This window comes from Cuculus canorus, chromosome 4 (genome assembly GCF_017976375.1).
Source record: "Cuculus canorus isolate bCucCan1 chromosome 4, bCucCan1.pri, whole genome shotgun sequence".
Lineage (NCBI taxonomy): Eukaryota > Metazoa > Chordata > Aves > Cuculiformes > Cuculidae > Cuculus > Cuculus canorus.
The window spans coordinates 57,700,423-57,716,984 of NC_071404.1; the positions used below are offsets into that span (position 1 = coordinate 57,700,423).

At 44.7% G+C, this 16,562-nt stretch overlaps 1 protein-coding gene across 2 annotated transcripts; it reads right to left on the bottom strand.

Annotated features, from left to right (window-relative positions):
• Positions 1–555: 555 nt before the first annotated feature.
• SH2D4A (SH2 domain containing 4A) lies at positions 556–13,046 on the bottom strand. 2 transcript variants are annotated; one of them, XM_054065260.1, is made up of 9 exons: positions 12,032–13,046; positions 11,089–11,248; positions 10,398–10,557; positions 8,284–8,346; positions 7,731–7,869; positions 6,317–6,533; positions 5,761–5,891; positions 4,682–4,902; positions 556–746 (listed from the first exon to the last, which is right to left on the bottom strand). In XM_054065260.1, the coding sequence occupies exons 1-9, from the start codon at positions 12,204–12,206 to the stop codon at positions 708–710; spliced, it is 1,305 nt and encodes a 434-aa protein (XP_053921235.1). In that variant the 5' UTR covers positions 12,207–13,046; the 3' UTR covers positions 556–707. The 2 variants fall into 2 exon arrangements, with proteins under 2 accessions (XP_053921235.1, XP_053921234.1); XM_054065259.1 differs by lacking the exon at positions 556–746 and adding an exon at positions 2,084–3,163 and having other exon boundaries at positions 12,032–13,041.
• Between the last annotated feature and the right edge of the window lie 3,516 nt (positions 13,047–16,562).

The window sequence follows — 16,562 nt, forward strand, 5'->3', positions numbered from 1 at the left end:
ATTCAACACTTTATTAATGTGGGTAATTTAGCAAGCACGTCATCCAGCCCCTGACAGGGTTTCACAAGTTATGTTTTTAAGTGGCACCTTTGTGATTCTCTTGCACGTCCTTTTCCACAGAGATGCTGTCCCTCCTGCCAGGAATAATTCTGTCTATGCAGTTCTTGTTCCTTGGTTGCAGAAGCCAGTTTGGCAAGAAATGAGGTTGAATCAGTGATGGAGAGAGCCAGGCTGCAGTCATTGGCCACATCAGTGATATGCAGGAGAATCTAATCACAGCAGAAGTCTGGCAGGGCTCTTTCAGAGGTCGAGACTGCACTGATACCAGAGGTGAGTAACAATAGGAGAAAGGGAAGCTGCTGTTAACTACATTTCTCTAAGCCAAGTGGAGCAGTGACGGGTCTTCCAGACCAGTTAGAAAAAGATGAATTCCAGAGACAGTAGCCAATATAATCAGAGATTTTGCCAGGCAAGTCTCTACCTTCCTTGTCCCAGAAACAACTTGTGATCTTTCCCAGAATGGCAATTTACTGGATCTTAGTGAGGGAGGGAATAGAGATCACCCTGTGTAGATGCGGAGGCCATATGGAAACTTTTTGCTTTAATTTTTGATGACTGTTGCATGGTCTGGCTAAAGGCATTGAGGCATGGAGCAAAATGAATTGCCATATCCTTCCAGGTGTCATGATCTCTGCAGCAAGCAATTTTCAAATGTGACTCCTCTTGTCATCCTTGCACAGCAAACCCTGAGGAAAGAAAGATTATACAGAGAAGCTCCCCAAGATAAGCCAGCACCCTTAATTCCTGACTACTGCAAGACGTTGTTGCTCCACAGACCTTCAGGGTAATTAGAAGAGCCGGTCTTGAGGACATTTGTTCTGGCAAGGCTGCTGCCTTTGCAGTCAGTGCAGTAATCTAAACGTGTGGGTATAAAACTTCAGGTTTCTTCCCTCACAGCAGACAAGTGAAGCCAGTAGTCTTTAAGAAAACCAAGGCATAATTCTCAAACACATGGATATATGTGTGAGCACTGATAGTGGCTTTCCTGGGCTCTGCTGAGCCAACATTTACCAATGTGTAATTATAATATTAAGGTATGTGAAGTTACTGATCCACTGGTCAGCAGGTCAAACCTTTAGAAATTCCACTATAGAATTTCTGAGAGCTAAAATTGATCATGTCCTGCAGTCCTGCTGTGCCAGTGCCAGATCAGCCTGCACCTTATTTCTGCAAGTTAATGCCCTGTCTTTCAAACTGCCTTTATAAAGGATACTTTGTCCCCTGTCTCCACCAGCCCATAGGTATACAGAACACTTTGTGATTTGTCTCCAGCAGGACACTAGCTAAGGCACATTCTTCACATGAGAACAGATGCTACCTTTTCTCTAGGATCTCTGAATGACCTGTCATTTTGGCTGTATTTTTCAAAAGAAACAGTTCATGGAGAGAAAAGGAGGATATTTTTCCTCTACAAATAATCTAGCACATCCTCTCATGATTGATGTAGGTGATGTTGAAAATATCTCTTCAATACATGTGATATAGTGCTCAAGAGGCTCCTTAAGTCACTTGCCCTGCCAAAGTATTTTTACTTTCATAATCTCACTTTACATTAGGGCTTTATCTCTAGCAAGTTAAACCTGCTGTAACTGGAATACGGTTATCCCCTCTTTCCTTGTATGGAAACCACCTGTCAGCATAGTTGTAAAGTTTAAGACAAGATAGATGATTAGAACAATTTCTTTTAATCTGTATTCTGCAAAATGCAGATCAAGATAAGACTGAAGTTTTTGAATGCTTCCTCCAGTTAAGCAGAGAAGTCGTGGTCCAACAGAAAGAAAGGAACACGTAAACAACTGAAACAAGATTGACTATTGTTCACTATTTGAGGGTTGATCTCTAAAAAACAATGTTAGCAGATTCACACCACAACTCTCAGCTGTACAGTTTGCCATGTTCAACAGCATGAGGGAATCTGGGTGAGGATTAATTTGTTATATGATTCTGTCCAGCCTCTCCCCCAATGCTCTGAATTATGTATTTAGAGAGCAGTGTAACAGATGCAAAGAGAGACCATTACATCGAAAGAACAAGTTGTATTGAAAGAACAATTGAAGAACATTACACTGAAAGAACATTACATTGAAAGAATAAGTTCATTGAAAGAACAAGTTCTAAAGTTTACTCCAGATGCATCTCAGTAAACTGGACACAACTTGCAATAAATAGCTCTGTTTGGGAAAACAGCATTCTTTACTGTCAAACACTCCTCTGTAAACTGTACTAATACTGATATGGGTGCTGCTTCTTACATTTTTCAGGCTCTGTGCATGTGGTACTCTTTCATACAAATTCTTGTGTCTCTTCTCCTTTCCCTTTCAAAAGGTTAATCCCTCTCTATGTAGAACGGCCAGTGTAGCATTTAAATACAGGTTAAAAGAGTGAGGATCTATATTCAGAGGCAAGAGGAGTTTAAAAAAATTAACTTTTCTTGAAAATCTCTGTTCACAGAGAACACCTTTCACTGAAAGGCATCAAGGGTTTGGTTAGGTGTTTGGCTTGAACATCCTTGATTCCAAGGACACAGCATTTTACAGGATTAAGCTTCACATTATGGAAATTAGTATATCAAGACTTATTCACCTCCCCAAGTTGTTTTGTGCCTTCAAGAAGGTATGATCGCATTCAACTGTAGATGGTAATCTGTTTCCCAGATGGCACACAACCTGGTATTCATGAACAAAAGGCAGCTCAAGTACAGAAGTCCCCCAGAAAATCAGAAAAAAACCGCTGAAAATACATGGCAGTATCTCCCTGTTCACCTGATTACTTCATCGCCTCGTTCAGTCCATTGTGATACATCCAGGTGTTTTGCACCTTGCTGGGCTGATGCATCCATTAACTCAGTTGATATGACAAGCCCACGATAGTACTTATCCTCTACTTTGTTGCGAAGGATATAAAAGAGAGGCACTTATGGCAACTGCTTCATGTAAGCAGCAGCAGCTCTAGTTCGAAGTTCAGTCTTTGTGAATGCAAGCATGGGGCTTGCACAGCGAGACCAGGAGGTTCACTCAAAGAGAGAGATGTAATCTGGTTCTTGGTCCTCTTGGCCACAGGGGTAAAGCAACAGCTCCTTCCCCAGGGAAGTGATGGGTTCATCCTGTTGATGTAGGATACGATTAAATATCACCTTTCAAACAGACCCTACCTATCACAACATCATGGGGAGGACAGCAGTCTCCCTGCTTCTGTTACAGTGTGGACTTGTGTGATACAGCTCAGTGCCCTGGGGAACTCAGAAAAAGACCCACATGGCTGACCTCTGTCTTCAGAAAACAATGTCTGTCCTCAGCACAATAACCCAGCGACAAGACCCTGGTAGTTCTTGGAAAGAGCTGTGCTCGACCTGCAGATATCTGCAGGTTCTATGTTGTGAAATGCTGCTCCCCTGCCTAGGAAGTGCTGGAGCGAGGACTGTGCAGCAAGCAGGCACACAGGATGGGGTGGTTGTGGACTGTGCTCCTCTCTGCATTTGTGGGAGGGACAAGGGTGGATCCTGGAGGAAGCAAATGCCCTCTGCTCAGGTAAAACCTGTTCTAACAAGGGAATTCCCTAATAGTACAGGCTTTGCTTCCCCTCTCGTTCTCTATCCTAGCAGCAGATGCATGGTGGGAGCATGCCTTCTTTCATGGTTACCCAGTGGATGATAAGCAGAACCCACTAAAGGACTTCAGCAGGGTGGGTTCACCCTGCCCGTGTCTGCTATAGTGCAAGGGTTCTGTAGGATTCTTTGCAGACTGTGGGCATGACTTTGATACAGATATGCACAGCCAGGCTTTAAATCCTCTGGCTCTGGTACCAATAGCCATTTAGCTCCTGCTTTCAACAGTTTCAACCTGAACTGTGTGAAAACTGTGCAAGAAGCAAGTTTAGGTAGCACAAGTAGACTTCTATATAGCAAATGAACATAGATATTTTCCTCATGTCCAGTTTTGTTTAGCCATGTCTGTATTAGGCTGCGCACTTATTTAGAAGAAACATGGAGTTTAAACGAATCTTTAGGCAAAATGATTGTTCTGTCCCTGGGCAGATCTTACAGTAAAGAAATGAACAATCCATCTGGCCCTCCTTGGAGCCCATGTGATTGCAGTCAGTACTGGCAAGCACTGCTGTCGCCGTTGCAAGAACCTGCCAGCCTTCTTCCTTCCCTTCTTTTTTTTATCTTTGCTCACACCTTGCCTGCTTTGAGATTATAAAGATGCCTTGTCCTTTTTCTTGTTGAAGCTGGAGGTAAGCAGGATTTTTCGCTTACTCAGCCTGCTGAGATCCCACAACCATGGGCAGAATCAAAAAATAAAGGAATCTGTGAGTTTGCTGTCACCTCTTACCTCATCAGCATTTCTACTAAATAGTGTGTAACTTTAGCCCTGTGTGCAAGGTGTCCTGCGCTCTTGAGGGGGAGTGAGTCTCAGGTGTAAGATGTCTGAGATCTGTTAGGTAACCTAAGATGTATCCATCAGGCTGGCATACCCTTTTGGAGCACCACACAGGGTATCCTATGGCAGCAAAAATACGTCTAGTTACCTAACTTTAAACCAATTGATTCTGTTCTTTTGTATTTTGAAGTGCCCAGAGGCAATTAAGCAAACAGTTAATGAATGCATTGCTAGATGTTCACCTTATGGTAGTCTACAAGGTCAGCCAGTGTTGCATGTTGTAGCTGGTCCACTCCAAGGAAGCTGTAGGAAACACTGGAGGCATCAATGAGGAAGTGTTTACATCCTTCCACAGACCGATACGAGAGCACATAGCCTTTGATTTTCTCACTGACACGGACCAGAAAACTCCCTGGTACTGTTTTGTTCAGAAGGTCCTCTGCTTTCTTACTGGTTAGGATACCTGTTCAAAACAAAACCACAAAACTGAAGGGAAAAAGGCATTTGTGTAAGACTGGATGGAACAGTTCTCACAGGAAATCTTCTTTACCACTCTAAAACTGGTCCATGGCATTTCTATCCTTTGCACTGTTTTCTTGCCCAGTAGCCTGGGAAGAACAGTACTACCATCGCTAGTAACAGGCCATGGCCATGTGCTAACTATGCTTTATGCTAACTGTTCCTGACTTGGTCGATTACAAATGATAAATGTGCAGGGCTCCAAAATACAATTTCTGTGTTACAAGGGAACAGCATCACAGGGTGCTGCATGTTGATTCCTGTATAGCTGGGCTGTGCAGAGTGGTCATAGGTTATCTCAAAAAGTCACGCAAGCACGGAAAGCCCCGTTACAAGAAGATAACGCTTTTGTTGCTATAGTCTCGTATCAAAGGGGTTTCCAAAGCAAGGAACATGGATGTGAACGTGATTACCCATTAGAAGTTGGATGGAAAGGTGATGGATAAAGAGCATGTATGGGAGGGACAACAACCTGGAGCAGAGGCTAAGTGGGATGAGGTATGCCAAAATCTTTCGCTCACCCTAGTCCAAACAGTTACCAGGGTAACCATACACCCAGTACATCCAGGAGGCAGGGGTGGCACAGAGTTACAGCGTATTTTGAAGATCTGGCCTCTGTTCTAATGTTTTAGCTTGCCTTTTGTCATATTGCTAAAGGAATTTAAACCACATTCACAGATATTTAAAATGGAAAAATCTAACCACCTTCAAAAAGCTCCTGGGACCAGCCTATGGCAGCAACCAAGTTAGCAGAAGCAAATCCTTAAAGTGCTGGGTTGGGACAGAAATGCTTAGGACTAACCGTGGAACCAAGGCGCTATTGTGTCCGTGGTTTTCTGATAGCCAGCTCGGAGAGGGAATTGCTCCTCTTTGAACCACTTGATGATGTTTTCTTCGGTGGAATTGGAGATTGTCCTCCGGATTCCTTCTTTCCTGTTAGAAAAGACTGTGATTTGAGCCTCAAATTCAAACGACAGCTTTTAAGTCGTGTACAGGACTTACCTTTTTCTCAGCATGTTAAGAACAGCCCTAAACAGAATGCTTACACTACTGCAGCTGTCAGCAATATTATACGGTTTTCAGCAATATTATATGGTTTTCATACATCCACCTAGCATAGTGGATGTATACACTCCAGGCTTAGGACACTCTACTAAATAAGCCTGTTGCCCTCTGGGCGTAAACAATTAAGACTCATCACATCTTTGGCTAGAATATAGCCTGGGCTCTGCATCTTCCCTATGGGGTCTCTCTTCCATGTGAGGAGGGGAACTAACCATTCCCATCTCAACTATCCCATACTGGAGGAGAAGAATCTCATCCCTTCTCCCCCCCACAGAGCACAGGGGTTTCCTTACCTAATCACTCTCCCATTCGCTGTTGCAGGAGGTAGAAGTTTAGGCTTGGGTGGGAGAGGTGGATATTGGAGTGGTCGCCGATCCCCTGCTGTGGCACCCTTGGAAATGTCTGCCTGCTTCCCTCTGTGCATGCCCTGCAGTGAAAGTCTCCTGTAGTCATCTCTAGCTTGGCGTGCAAGGGAGCGTCTCTTCTCATCTGCTGCCTTGGATTTCCGTACTGGAACAAAAAAGGAGTACTACAGGAGCGAACAAGCAGGCAAGTTTCAGACTTGCTGCCCTTCAGCCATCTTCCTGCTTGATGAAGTGGAAGAATAACTCATTTCACAAGCTGAAAGATGCACGCAATTGTGAGAGTATTTGCCACATTGCCTCATCACTTTTGGGTATCTTCTACTTAACAGTGTTCCCTTTTTATTCCTTCAAGACATTAAAAATCTGGGTTCTTTCTGGGCACCAGCTCCCTTTGTCTTTAGAGACTACTTGGTTTTGGTTTGGATGCTGACTTCTGGTTCAGCCATAGGTTTCTGTAGTGCCTTTCATGTGAGCTGGGCAGTGGTGGAGTGGGGGAAGTAAATGTACTGAAATGACCCTGAATTAATCTTTTGAAGGATTTGAAAGTGCTGATCATTTTTTTGAAGGTGGGAGGGAGTCTTGCTGAAACCATTAAGGAAAGCTGGTTGGTTTATTGCTGTAAAACTGTCTAGATTGTCTAGGTCCAGACAATCCTGGAGCCTGTAGGAGTAACTGGTTGATCTGAGTTGGCTAGTTCCTTCCTTGCTTTTGTAATAAACTTCATATTTTTTTTTATCAGTAAGAAAAATAAAACCCCTGGCCTGAAGTGGAAACAATTGATAGTACAGCATTGCCATCTACTGAGCAGCAGGGGAGGAACTGGGGAAAAAACGTATCAGGTTCTCCTTGAGGAAATGTTTGGCAGCAATGATGGATGCTACTGCAAGTTTCATACTGTTCATCATTTTTCTTCCTATTGCTGGGATTCATTAGATGAGAGAGTGCAGCACGGTTCTGCTTGGGTGACAGGGAGGCCCTTTTTAGTTAGTCCCTGTCACCCATTGTCCTTGTCCTCAAGAGCAATGGTTACTGCAAAGTCCTACAAAAGGCCAGCTTCTAGTTAAATATTAATTATCCTGGCTATACTCTTGTAGTTCCTATTTGTTGCTTGTTTTAATATAGTATATGTAATAAACTTTTTCCATTTCCTTGCCCATCCCTTGTCTCAATGCTGTGTGGACTTGGAAGTACTTCTCATAATGCAGTGCTGTATTTCTTAGCAGTACTCTCCACCCACCAGCTGATTATTCAGTTCCAGTGTGGCCAGAGAAAAACTGAGATGATCCCAGAGAACCCTAGGATTTCACAGACCCCATAGGAAAAGGACATCCTAAGATCTTACAGGATTCCTGCCATTCAGGCTCATTCTCATCTGATTTCTGCAGTGTCTTTTGGCTCTCTGAGCTGGGGTAGCTCTGTGGTATTGCCTCCTGGGGGGTTGTGGTCTCTTCTCCTGGATTTGTCCTCCATGCTTCCTTCATCTATGAAAGAAAAAGTATGTCCAACTTTGTCACAGGCTAGTTTTAACCCTGCTTACTGTAGCCAGCCTTGAAATCCTAGGAACTCCATTCTTTACTGTGAATGCCTTCAATTTCAACAACAGACAGACCCTGTGTCTTTAGTCCAGGTAACAACAGAGGAAGTACTGGAAAACAGTCTACTAGAAATCATCAGGAGCATCTCCCTCTGCTGCTCTCCAGCCTGCCAACCTGGCTTGCTTTGTGTTATCTCTAAATCATCACACCATACATGAGGAGCCTGGCAGTTCTGGGTAGAACTGGTCCAAGAGGTTGAGGCTGGTTTTGGGTCAGATGAGGCTCTGAGGCTGACTGCAGCTCTAGGATAAAGCCTGGGCCTCACTGAATGTTTTAGGAATATCCTAGGTTGCCACTTACCTGCTGGAAGCCATGCTTCCTCATGTGGCAGTCTGCTAGCATCTGGTGAACATCTCTGGTTTCCTTCAGGGCAGAGGAAAAAGCAGTGAGAAACAAATGTGGCATTAGAACCATTGCTCTTTTTTTGAGCAATAGGTGTTTAATGCAGAAGCAGTGATGTGACATTTATGTTAACACATTCTGCAAGCCTTCTGTGACAAACATTGGGGTATTTTATCATATGAGGCTTGATGTGCCACAGGATGAGAACTCAGGGGTGTCAGGATTCTCATAAGCATGCTTAGATTTGCAAAGCGATGCTCCCAGGGAGCAGTCTCTTCCCTCCCTCTAAAGCAAGCCCTAGCAGAACCTGCTGTCCACAGATTTATATGCCTGTGCTTGTTCACTCTTTTGGCTTGGATGCTGCAAACCCCTGCTTGTCAAACTGACCCAGCTAGCTCTGTATCTCATGTTCGCTCTTCCTTGCAAACCAGTCTAGCTACCCTGGCAGCCTTCACTAGCTGAGACCTGCCTTTGAAGACAAACAGTTAGACTTGTCTTTGAGCAAACACTCACCCACCTCCCTGTTGGACCAGAGCTGCCTCCCACAGCACAGTAAGCAATGAGTTAACTGTACTGTGCTTCTTACCAAGGACACGCTTTGTTTTATCTTCATCACATACTTGGCTAATATTTAATATGAACATAGCTTTCCAATTTCTATTTCCTTGACAGGAAACTAGGGACTTCAAATGTGTGTGAAGCAGGTTGCTTTCTTAGATAAGACCCGTGTCCCCTGTAGTAGACAAAACACAATAGCCGGATCCCTCAGGTTAAATGGTAGACCTGAGAGAAAGCACTTGAACGAAGGAGCAGAGAAAAAAAAACCCTCTCCAGGCCTACAAAATGGAACGGGGTCTTTGGTCTGGATCCCTCTTTCTAACAGCAAACCCCCCAGAAACCTGTGAAAAGTTACTAACAACATAATGACAGAAAACAAAAATAAAATACACAATGCCCCTGTATTTCCATGCATAAGACTTTGAAAGAGGTTTAGATTTTTTTTGGTGGTGGGATTTTTTGTTTGGGGGTTTGTTTGCACTTTTTTTTTTTTTTTGTTGGCTGTGACTAACAGCTTCCTATGAAAAGAAAAAAAACTTCTCCCACACAGTTGCTCAACTTCAGCAAACAGTGCTAAGAAAAATCCCATGTGACTCAGAGGCTTTTGATAAATGGAACAGCCACTCCAAATTCCCTTCAGTATTTTGGTAGCAGTAGGAGAGATGCTTTGCCAAAATCCAACCTTCAGCTATCGTGCTTTTTATACTGAAATATGGAGTGGCTGTAAAATAAAAGAAAATACACTCATACAAGTTAGCAGCAAAAGACTGAATGAAAACTCTGCTGAATGAGATTGGACTGTTCCCATTAAACTAGCAGGATGTTCTCTTCCTTCTGTTCAACTTTAGGTGCCCCATAGTTAATTTAACTCATCCTTTTCTCAGTTCTCTGCAAATGGCTTTTTGTTTGCCAGTTAAAAATTAAAAATGCTTCTATTGCTGGAGAAAAATATTTCTGTAGCAAAACACTATAGCAAAGCAGGCACTGCGGTTGCTGCATTTGGAGTTGTCCTGGGTTGTCAAGGTCATAAGCTATTTTCTAACTATTTTAGAACACCAAAGAAAAAAAAAAACTAAAACATGCATGTCAAAAGATGCTGGCAAAGTTATCTTCATCTGTTCTTTTACACAAGTAGATGATTTGTCTGAGGTCTACAGCCTTGCATGTACAGATCCTGGGAAAACCTCCCCTCCCTGGTCTTGTCCCAAAAGCCTTCCAAGCCAGCCACAGAACAGGAGGGAAAGTACTGCTACCCTTGTTTTACCCACGGAGAATAGAAGCAAGGGAATCCAGAGTAACTTATCTATCAGTACAGAGCAGATCTATCTCAGATGAGAATAGCACTCAGACCTCCTGAGTCCTAAGGAAGAATGTAACAGCACAGATTCTTCTGACTACAGAAGAAAACTTTTTTTCTTCTTCAAATTTCTATTTACAGCAACCAGGATTTGCTGTGCTTCCTAGACCTCAAAGTATATGTTTCTGATAGTTATGGAGAAAAGGTAGAAAACTACCTTTGTGAGCTCCTGGCTTTTCCCTGTTGTAGCAGCAGCAGTTTTTCTCCCACCTTCCTTCTTTTCCTCCACAGTGCTTTTTTTATTCTCGTGAAGTTCTGTCTCACCCATGACTCCTTGTTGTGGATATAGAGACCGTGTTACAGAAGAGTCAGTCTCTCTAAAATGCAAGAGAGAGAGGACTTAGGTACCCAAGGGAGTCACTTTCTGCTCTCTGAGCATCTTGTGAGGAAGCTGCATGTGAGCAAAGCAGTGCAATGATGAAGCAACGTGTGTGCAGGCAGCTATCATATCTCCAGATGAGGCAGGTGGAATAATTAAATTAATGACTTGTGGTGAGTTACCATCATCCTGTTGTACACAGACACCCGTCAGTGAATCAGTGCAACCCAAACTCATCACCAGCTGCAATAACAGAGTTAGCATTTCCTGTGGTTGGCAGACGGTACTGCACAGGAGCCACATAACACAGGAGGCTTAATGAGCAGGGGAGAGCCTCAGGCTGGAGCTGGTCTCTGCCAGCATTGCGTGTACTCACAGAAAGCCAGCCTTTACCTGCATCTTCTTCCTGAAAGCTGAGTGTGACAGTGGTAACTATAGCCTCTACAGAGAAGACTACAACCTCTAGGTCCCTAGAAACACCTTCTTTTCCATGTCTGCCCACCAAATGCTCCAGCTGAAGGGCGCTTACCTGCTCTCCTTGCCTTGCTCTCTCTCTAATCTCTTTGCTCTTTGTGCCTGGATCTCTTCACAGATGACTGCATATGGTTTATCTGAAGGATGCTCGCCCATCACCCAGACCCAGACATCATTGTCAGCACCGAGCCGCCATGTCACCGACTTCCTGTTGGCTGGAAAAGAAGCAGCTCTTTGGCAAAAGCTGTTGGTTTGGTGGCTCCATGCAGGTCTTCTGTCCCACCTGCTGTGCCCTCCTGGCTATTGCTGATGGCAGAACCTCTCCAAAAGCAGCTGTATGTGGGGAACGCTCAGCTGGGACTCAGTGCACACCTCCCATTTTGTTTCACAGTACTGAAGCCAGGCCAGTGAAGAAGACATTCTGAGTCTGGGGGCAAGGGAGAAGACTCATCACTGTTTCCTTTCTTGATTTAATTTCTTAGCAGTGCCCTCCCTAAAGTGTACGAGAGTGAACTACCTGCAAAAAGAGCATGTGGAGGAGAGGTGAGAAAAAAAAGCTATCTTCCTAGCAGATGGCATGCTGGGCAATCCTGGCAAGAGGACTTCAGATATAAAGGCACAACGGGAACTCCTCTGCAGGTCTGGTGCCTCAGGACAGACGTTCAAGTCCATGGTTATTCTGTAGACGGACTCAGAGGCCTCATTTAGTGGGGAACTTAATGAGATGCATCTCCTGGAGGCAAGTAAGCCCTGTCTTCCCAGCTAGGAGAGTTGAGCAATTTGATCAAGGGCAAAGTGTTTGGGCCAGGGAGTAAAAACCATTGCATGTCTGGCCAAAACAACCCCATTATAGATGGGTTTGCTTATCGTATAGAAATATGACTATGTGCCTGGGAAAATAAATTACTCTAAAGGCACAGTATTTCCTATTTCTTGGGAACAGTTGACTTGGCCAGATCTGTGCCAGAGGGGGAAGCAGCCGGCAGGCAGAGACTTACCTTTTCTTGGCAGGGGCTTCTTTGCTGAAGTCTTGTCTTCAGCAGCTTCTCTTTCCTCCCACCTTCTGATCTGTTCTTGCCTCATCTTGAAGAAGAGGATCTGCTTCTGCTCTTCGCTGAGTTCTGCCAGCAGGTCAGGATCAATATACATGTCTGATAATATCTGTTTCAGCATGGCTGCAGGTTTCAGTTACACACGTTTGTGGCGACGATCTCCAGGGATCAGATGCTCTTCCTGGCTCTGACAAGAAGAAGTCCCTCCCCGCCTGAGCCTGGAGCAAGAATGCAGGCGTGCCAGAGTAATTATACTTCTGTCTTTCCTTTTTTAGCTCAGACTTCCTGCACAGACCAAAAAAAGTAAATAAGTAGCTTAGAGCCGGCTGTTAAGATTCCTTGAAATAGGAGGTGAGCTTAGCTCCTACGCAGCCCCTGCCTGCTCTGCAGGGAGACCTGGCCAGAAGACATGAGTCCTGGAGTGGGGAGGCTGTGTTGATACTTTGATAAACCAAGCTGATAGTATATCAAAAGAGAGAGAGCGAGAGCTGCCTGTTACAGTCATCAGAGGTGCGGCTTGGCTGTGCCCAAGCAAACATTCCTGCTGAGCAGTGAATCAATGAACCTATGACTAGACGGCTCCTCCTCCTTCCAAAGAGGAAAGCTTTGATGATCAAAAGCCCAGTCTACCTCATTTTACCAACGAAAGATGAGGAGGGCTTTCGGCACTGCTTCTGAGGCGGGAGTGGGAATTTTGGCGTGCTCCTTTCCATCAAAGGCAGCCTGATGACAAGTCAAGTTAGCGCAAGTAGTGCAGCTAGTTTGAAGAAAGACACCTTGGATGGTCAGCAGCTGAGGATCTGAGGCAACTCCTGGTCTGATACATCTGGCTGATGCACCTTCCCATGCAGTGAGTCTGGCATGGGACATGGCTGACAGGATGAAGTGGATGGGAAGAAGGATCACCCCTGTTCTTGCCTGGTCACGTCTGGTGCATGCCAGCGAGGTACTATCACCCACACAGCTGTGCTTTGTGCCTTTGTATTTATACTCACAACAGGGGCTACATTGAAAAACTGGGAGCCTTCCTGTCAATTGAGGAGGTGCCAAATGAGAAAATAGAACTGTGGACTTAAGACCTTGAAACCAACTCTTGTCCTCATCTTATCTAGATAAACTTGGAGAGATCAGGAGGTTAGTTGGCAGCACTTTTAGTGACACAGGGAGGCTGACAGCCATGTACCAAAGAGGAACACCAGAGCAAGATGGATGGATGGCCAGGGGTAGCAAGGGCTTTCTGGACAAACTCTTGGGAAATGCTGCCAGCAGACTATATGCAAATAAAGCCAGTGGGATTATTTGTGTGCTTCTGCACGCTTGTTACATAGCTTGCGACATAGCACAGTAGGTGGGAGGACAGGGGCTGGTGGGGCAGTAAAATGGAGGTACGAAGAGCACAGTCATGGCAGAAGGACCTGTGCCAGGGTGAAGTGAGAGTATATATTAAATCCTGGAGTCAAATCAGTCACTTACCTTACAGGAGAGGTGCTGGATCCCTAGGGATCCAATTGTTGGAAAAAAAAGAGCACCTTCAGCTTCAGATTATGACTGCTTGGCTTATGCCAAATAAAGTAAAGTAACAGAGAAGAAGGTGGTAGCCAACAAGCACAATACTGAAGCTTTCCAAGGAGCACACACAGAACACATTTAATTACTGAAATGGGGGAGTAAAAAACATCACTTCATCAAGTCAGACTGGCAGGACAATACCACTGCATTGGACCGCCTTCCCCTCTCTCATCCCCATGCTGATCAGGCAGGCTGTTCCAAGCATCCCCTGACTTCTGAACGTAGCTTGCTCTAAAACTGCTGGACACAGTGCTGGCTGGAACTCCAATGCAGTAAAGTTCCCACACACTTTCAGGAGAGCTTGAAAGGAACTTGGAGCAGCTGTGGGAGATTCAAAGATCTCCTCAAGGCCCTCAAACCATGGACAGAGTAGACCATGGTCTCAACATAGCATTAGGTGCAGCAGAGGCCAGGAGCAGGAGTTCCTGGGAAGCTAGGGACAGAATAGATTTCCCACTTACATGCACATGGATAAAATTCTCTGGAAATCTTATACATATTCTACTACTTTCCAAGGTCTAATTCTAATGTTGCTATGAGAATTCACAATGGTCAAAACTCTTGTTAATTTGGAGCTGGCTCCAACTCTCTACTTGACTCTTCCTCTCAGATTAGTAAGGATTCCAAACAGAGGTGATTACAGAACAAGAGACATCTGTTCAGCACAAATCATTCCTCGTAAAAGGCACTATCATCTTCAAGGAATGGACCTTATCTAGGAAAGAAACTCTCTAAAAAAACCATACTCTCAGCAAAAGAAAACATGCTATTAGAGGGACACTGTGTAACTCTCAAAAACCACAACAGCTTAGACAAAAATTATCTGTACCCTAGTCTAAATCAAGATATTCCACTTTTTGTATTATCCTGTTTAGGATGTGTGCTTCTGCCTTTGAAGGTTCCTTCATCACAACTCCTTCTGATTGACTGGGTTAGCTGTTTCCTCCAAAGCACTTGGGAGACAGAAATAATTTGTAATGGTGGCAAATCTTTTCTTAGAATCATAGGATGATTTGGGTTGGAAGGACCCTAAAGATCATACATTTCCAACCCCTAATGCCATGGGCAGTGACACTTCCCACCAGACCAGGCTGCCCAAGGCCCCATCCAACCTGGCCTTGAACACCTCCAGGGATGGGGCATCCACAGATTCCCTGGGCAACCTGTGCCAGTGCCTCACCACCCTCATCATGAAGAATTTCTTCTTAATATCTAGTCTAAATCTCCCCTCCTTCAATTTAAAGCCATTCCCCCTCATCCTATCACTACATGCCCTTGTAGAATGTCCCTCCCCAGTTTTCTTCTGGGTCCCCTTCAGACACTGGAAGGTAGCTATAAGGTCTCCTTGGGGCTTTCTCTTCTCCAGGCTGAACAACCCCAACTCTCTCAGCCTGCTCTTGTACGGGAGGTTCTCCAGCCCTCTGGTAATCCTTGTAGTCCTGAGCGCACATTGCCAGCTCATGCTGAGGTTCTCATCAATCAGCAACCCCAAGTCTTTCTCCGTAGGGCTGCTCTCAATCACATCATTTGCCAGCCTGTATTGAAACTGAGGATTGCCCTGATCCACATGTAGGACCTTGCACTTGGCCTTGTTGAACCTCAGGGGATTCACACAGGCCCACTTCTCCAGCTTGTCCAGGTTCCTCTGGATGATATCCCATCCCTCCAGTGTGGCAACTGCACCACTCAACTTGGTGTCATCTGCAAACTTGCAGAGTGTGCACTGGATCTCAGTCTGTATCACTGATGAAAATATGAAACAGCACTGGTCCCAGTAAGGACCGCGAGGGACACCACTTGTCACAGATCTCCATCTGGACTTCGAGCCACTGACCACTACTCTCTGAATACGACCATTCAACCAATTTCTTATCCACCGAACAATCCACCCATCAAATCCATACCTCTTCAATTTAGAGAGAAGGATGTTGTGGGGGACCGTGTCAAAGGCTTTACAGAAGTCCAGATAGATCACATCCATTGGTTCTCTCATGTCTACGGGTGTGGTTACCCCATCATAAAAAGCCACAATGTTGGTCAGACAGGATTTGCCCCGGGGTGAAGCCGTGCTGGCTGCCACTAATCACCTCCCCAGACTCCATGTGCTTTAGCATAGCTTCCAGGAGGATATATTCCATGATCTTCCTAGGCACAGAGGCAAGGCTGATAGGTCAGTAGTTCCCAGGGTCATCTTTCCACAGATACCTTTTAAAGCATCAGTTATTTTAACATAGGGAAATCACATAAGCACTTTGAGAGGTTTACAGTATGTCTTTTTAGCAACCACTTCAGTAAAGATCTTAGGAGCTGTAAGTCCTAGTAATATCGGTCATGCTGTTCCCAACGTTTGAATTAAAGCCATGTTACCAACACTTGGCCAGAAGTGGTTTTGCTTATGCTGTTCCATCTGTAAGTAGTATATTTACTGCTTAAACTTAGGAGAGATGAGGACTACAGTCACAGCAACAAGACCTCTGAGCAGGTAACTTGTAGAAAGATTCTGGCAGAGGTCTCACTAGACTTCATACCGCTCGTATTTTTTTCACAGGAATGATAGATAGGAGCTGATTTTGTGGAGAAATAGGAGATAAGAGTAGCCAAAACCAGAACAAAATATTAGGAGAGTTAGGAAGCCAAAACAGGGCTCTATCTTCTCGTCTTGCTGGCCTGTCTTTTCTAAAAAGCACAAAGCCATCTAAGACAGCTTTCCAGTCATGCGAGTTATCCCACCTTGTCTCTGTGATTGCAATGAGATCATAACCCTGTGACTGCACACGGATCTCTAGTTCTTCCTGTTTATTCCCCATGCTGCATTGATTGGTGTGCAGGCATTTCAGAGAAGTAATTGTGCATGCAGGTGTCCCCAGAGGAGTGCAAGAAGATCCACCGTAGCCACGCACACCCTCGA

Bases quoted from the DNA above. Each gene is read 5' to 3' on its own strand.
- SH2D4A (XM_054065259.1), bottom strand. From the start codon at position 12,206: ATGCTGAAACAGATATTATCAGACATGTATATTGATCCTGACCTGCTG. The intron at 7,870-8,283 runs GTAAGTGGCAAC...TTTCTTTCATAG, and splicing joins GGAAGCATGGCTTCCAGCAG to ATGAAGGAAGCATGGAGGAC. The intron at 6,534-7,730 runs GTAAGATCTTAG...TTTTTGTTCCAG, and splicing joins GCCTGAATGGCAGGAATCCT to TACGGAAATCCAAGGCAGCA.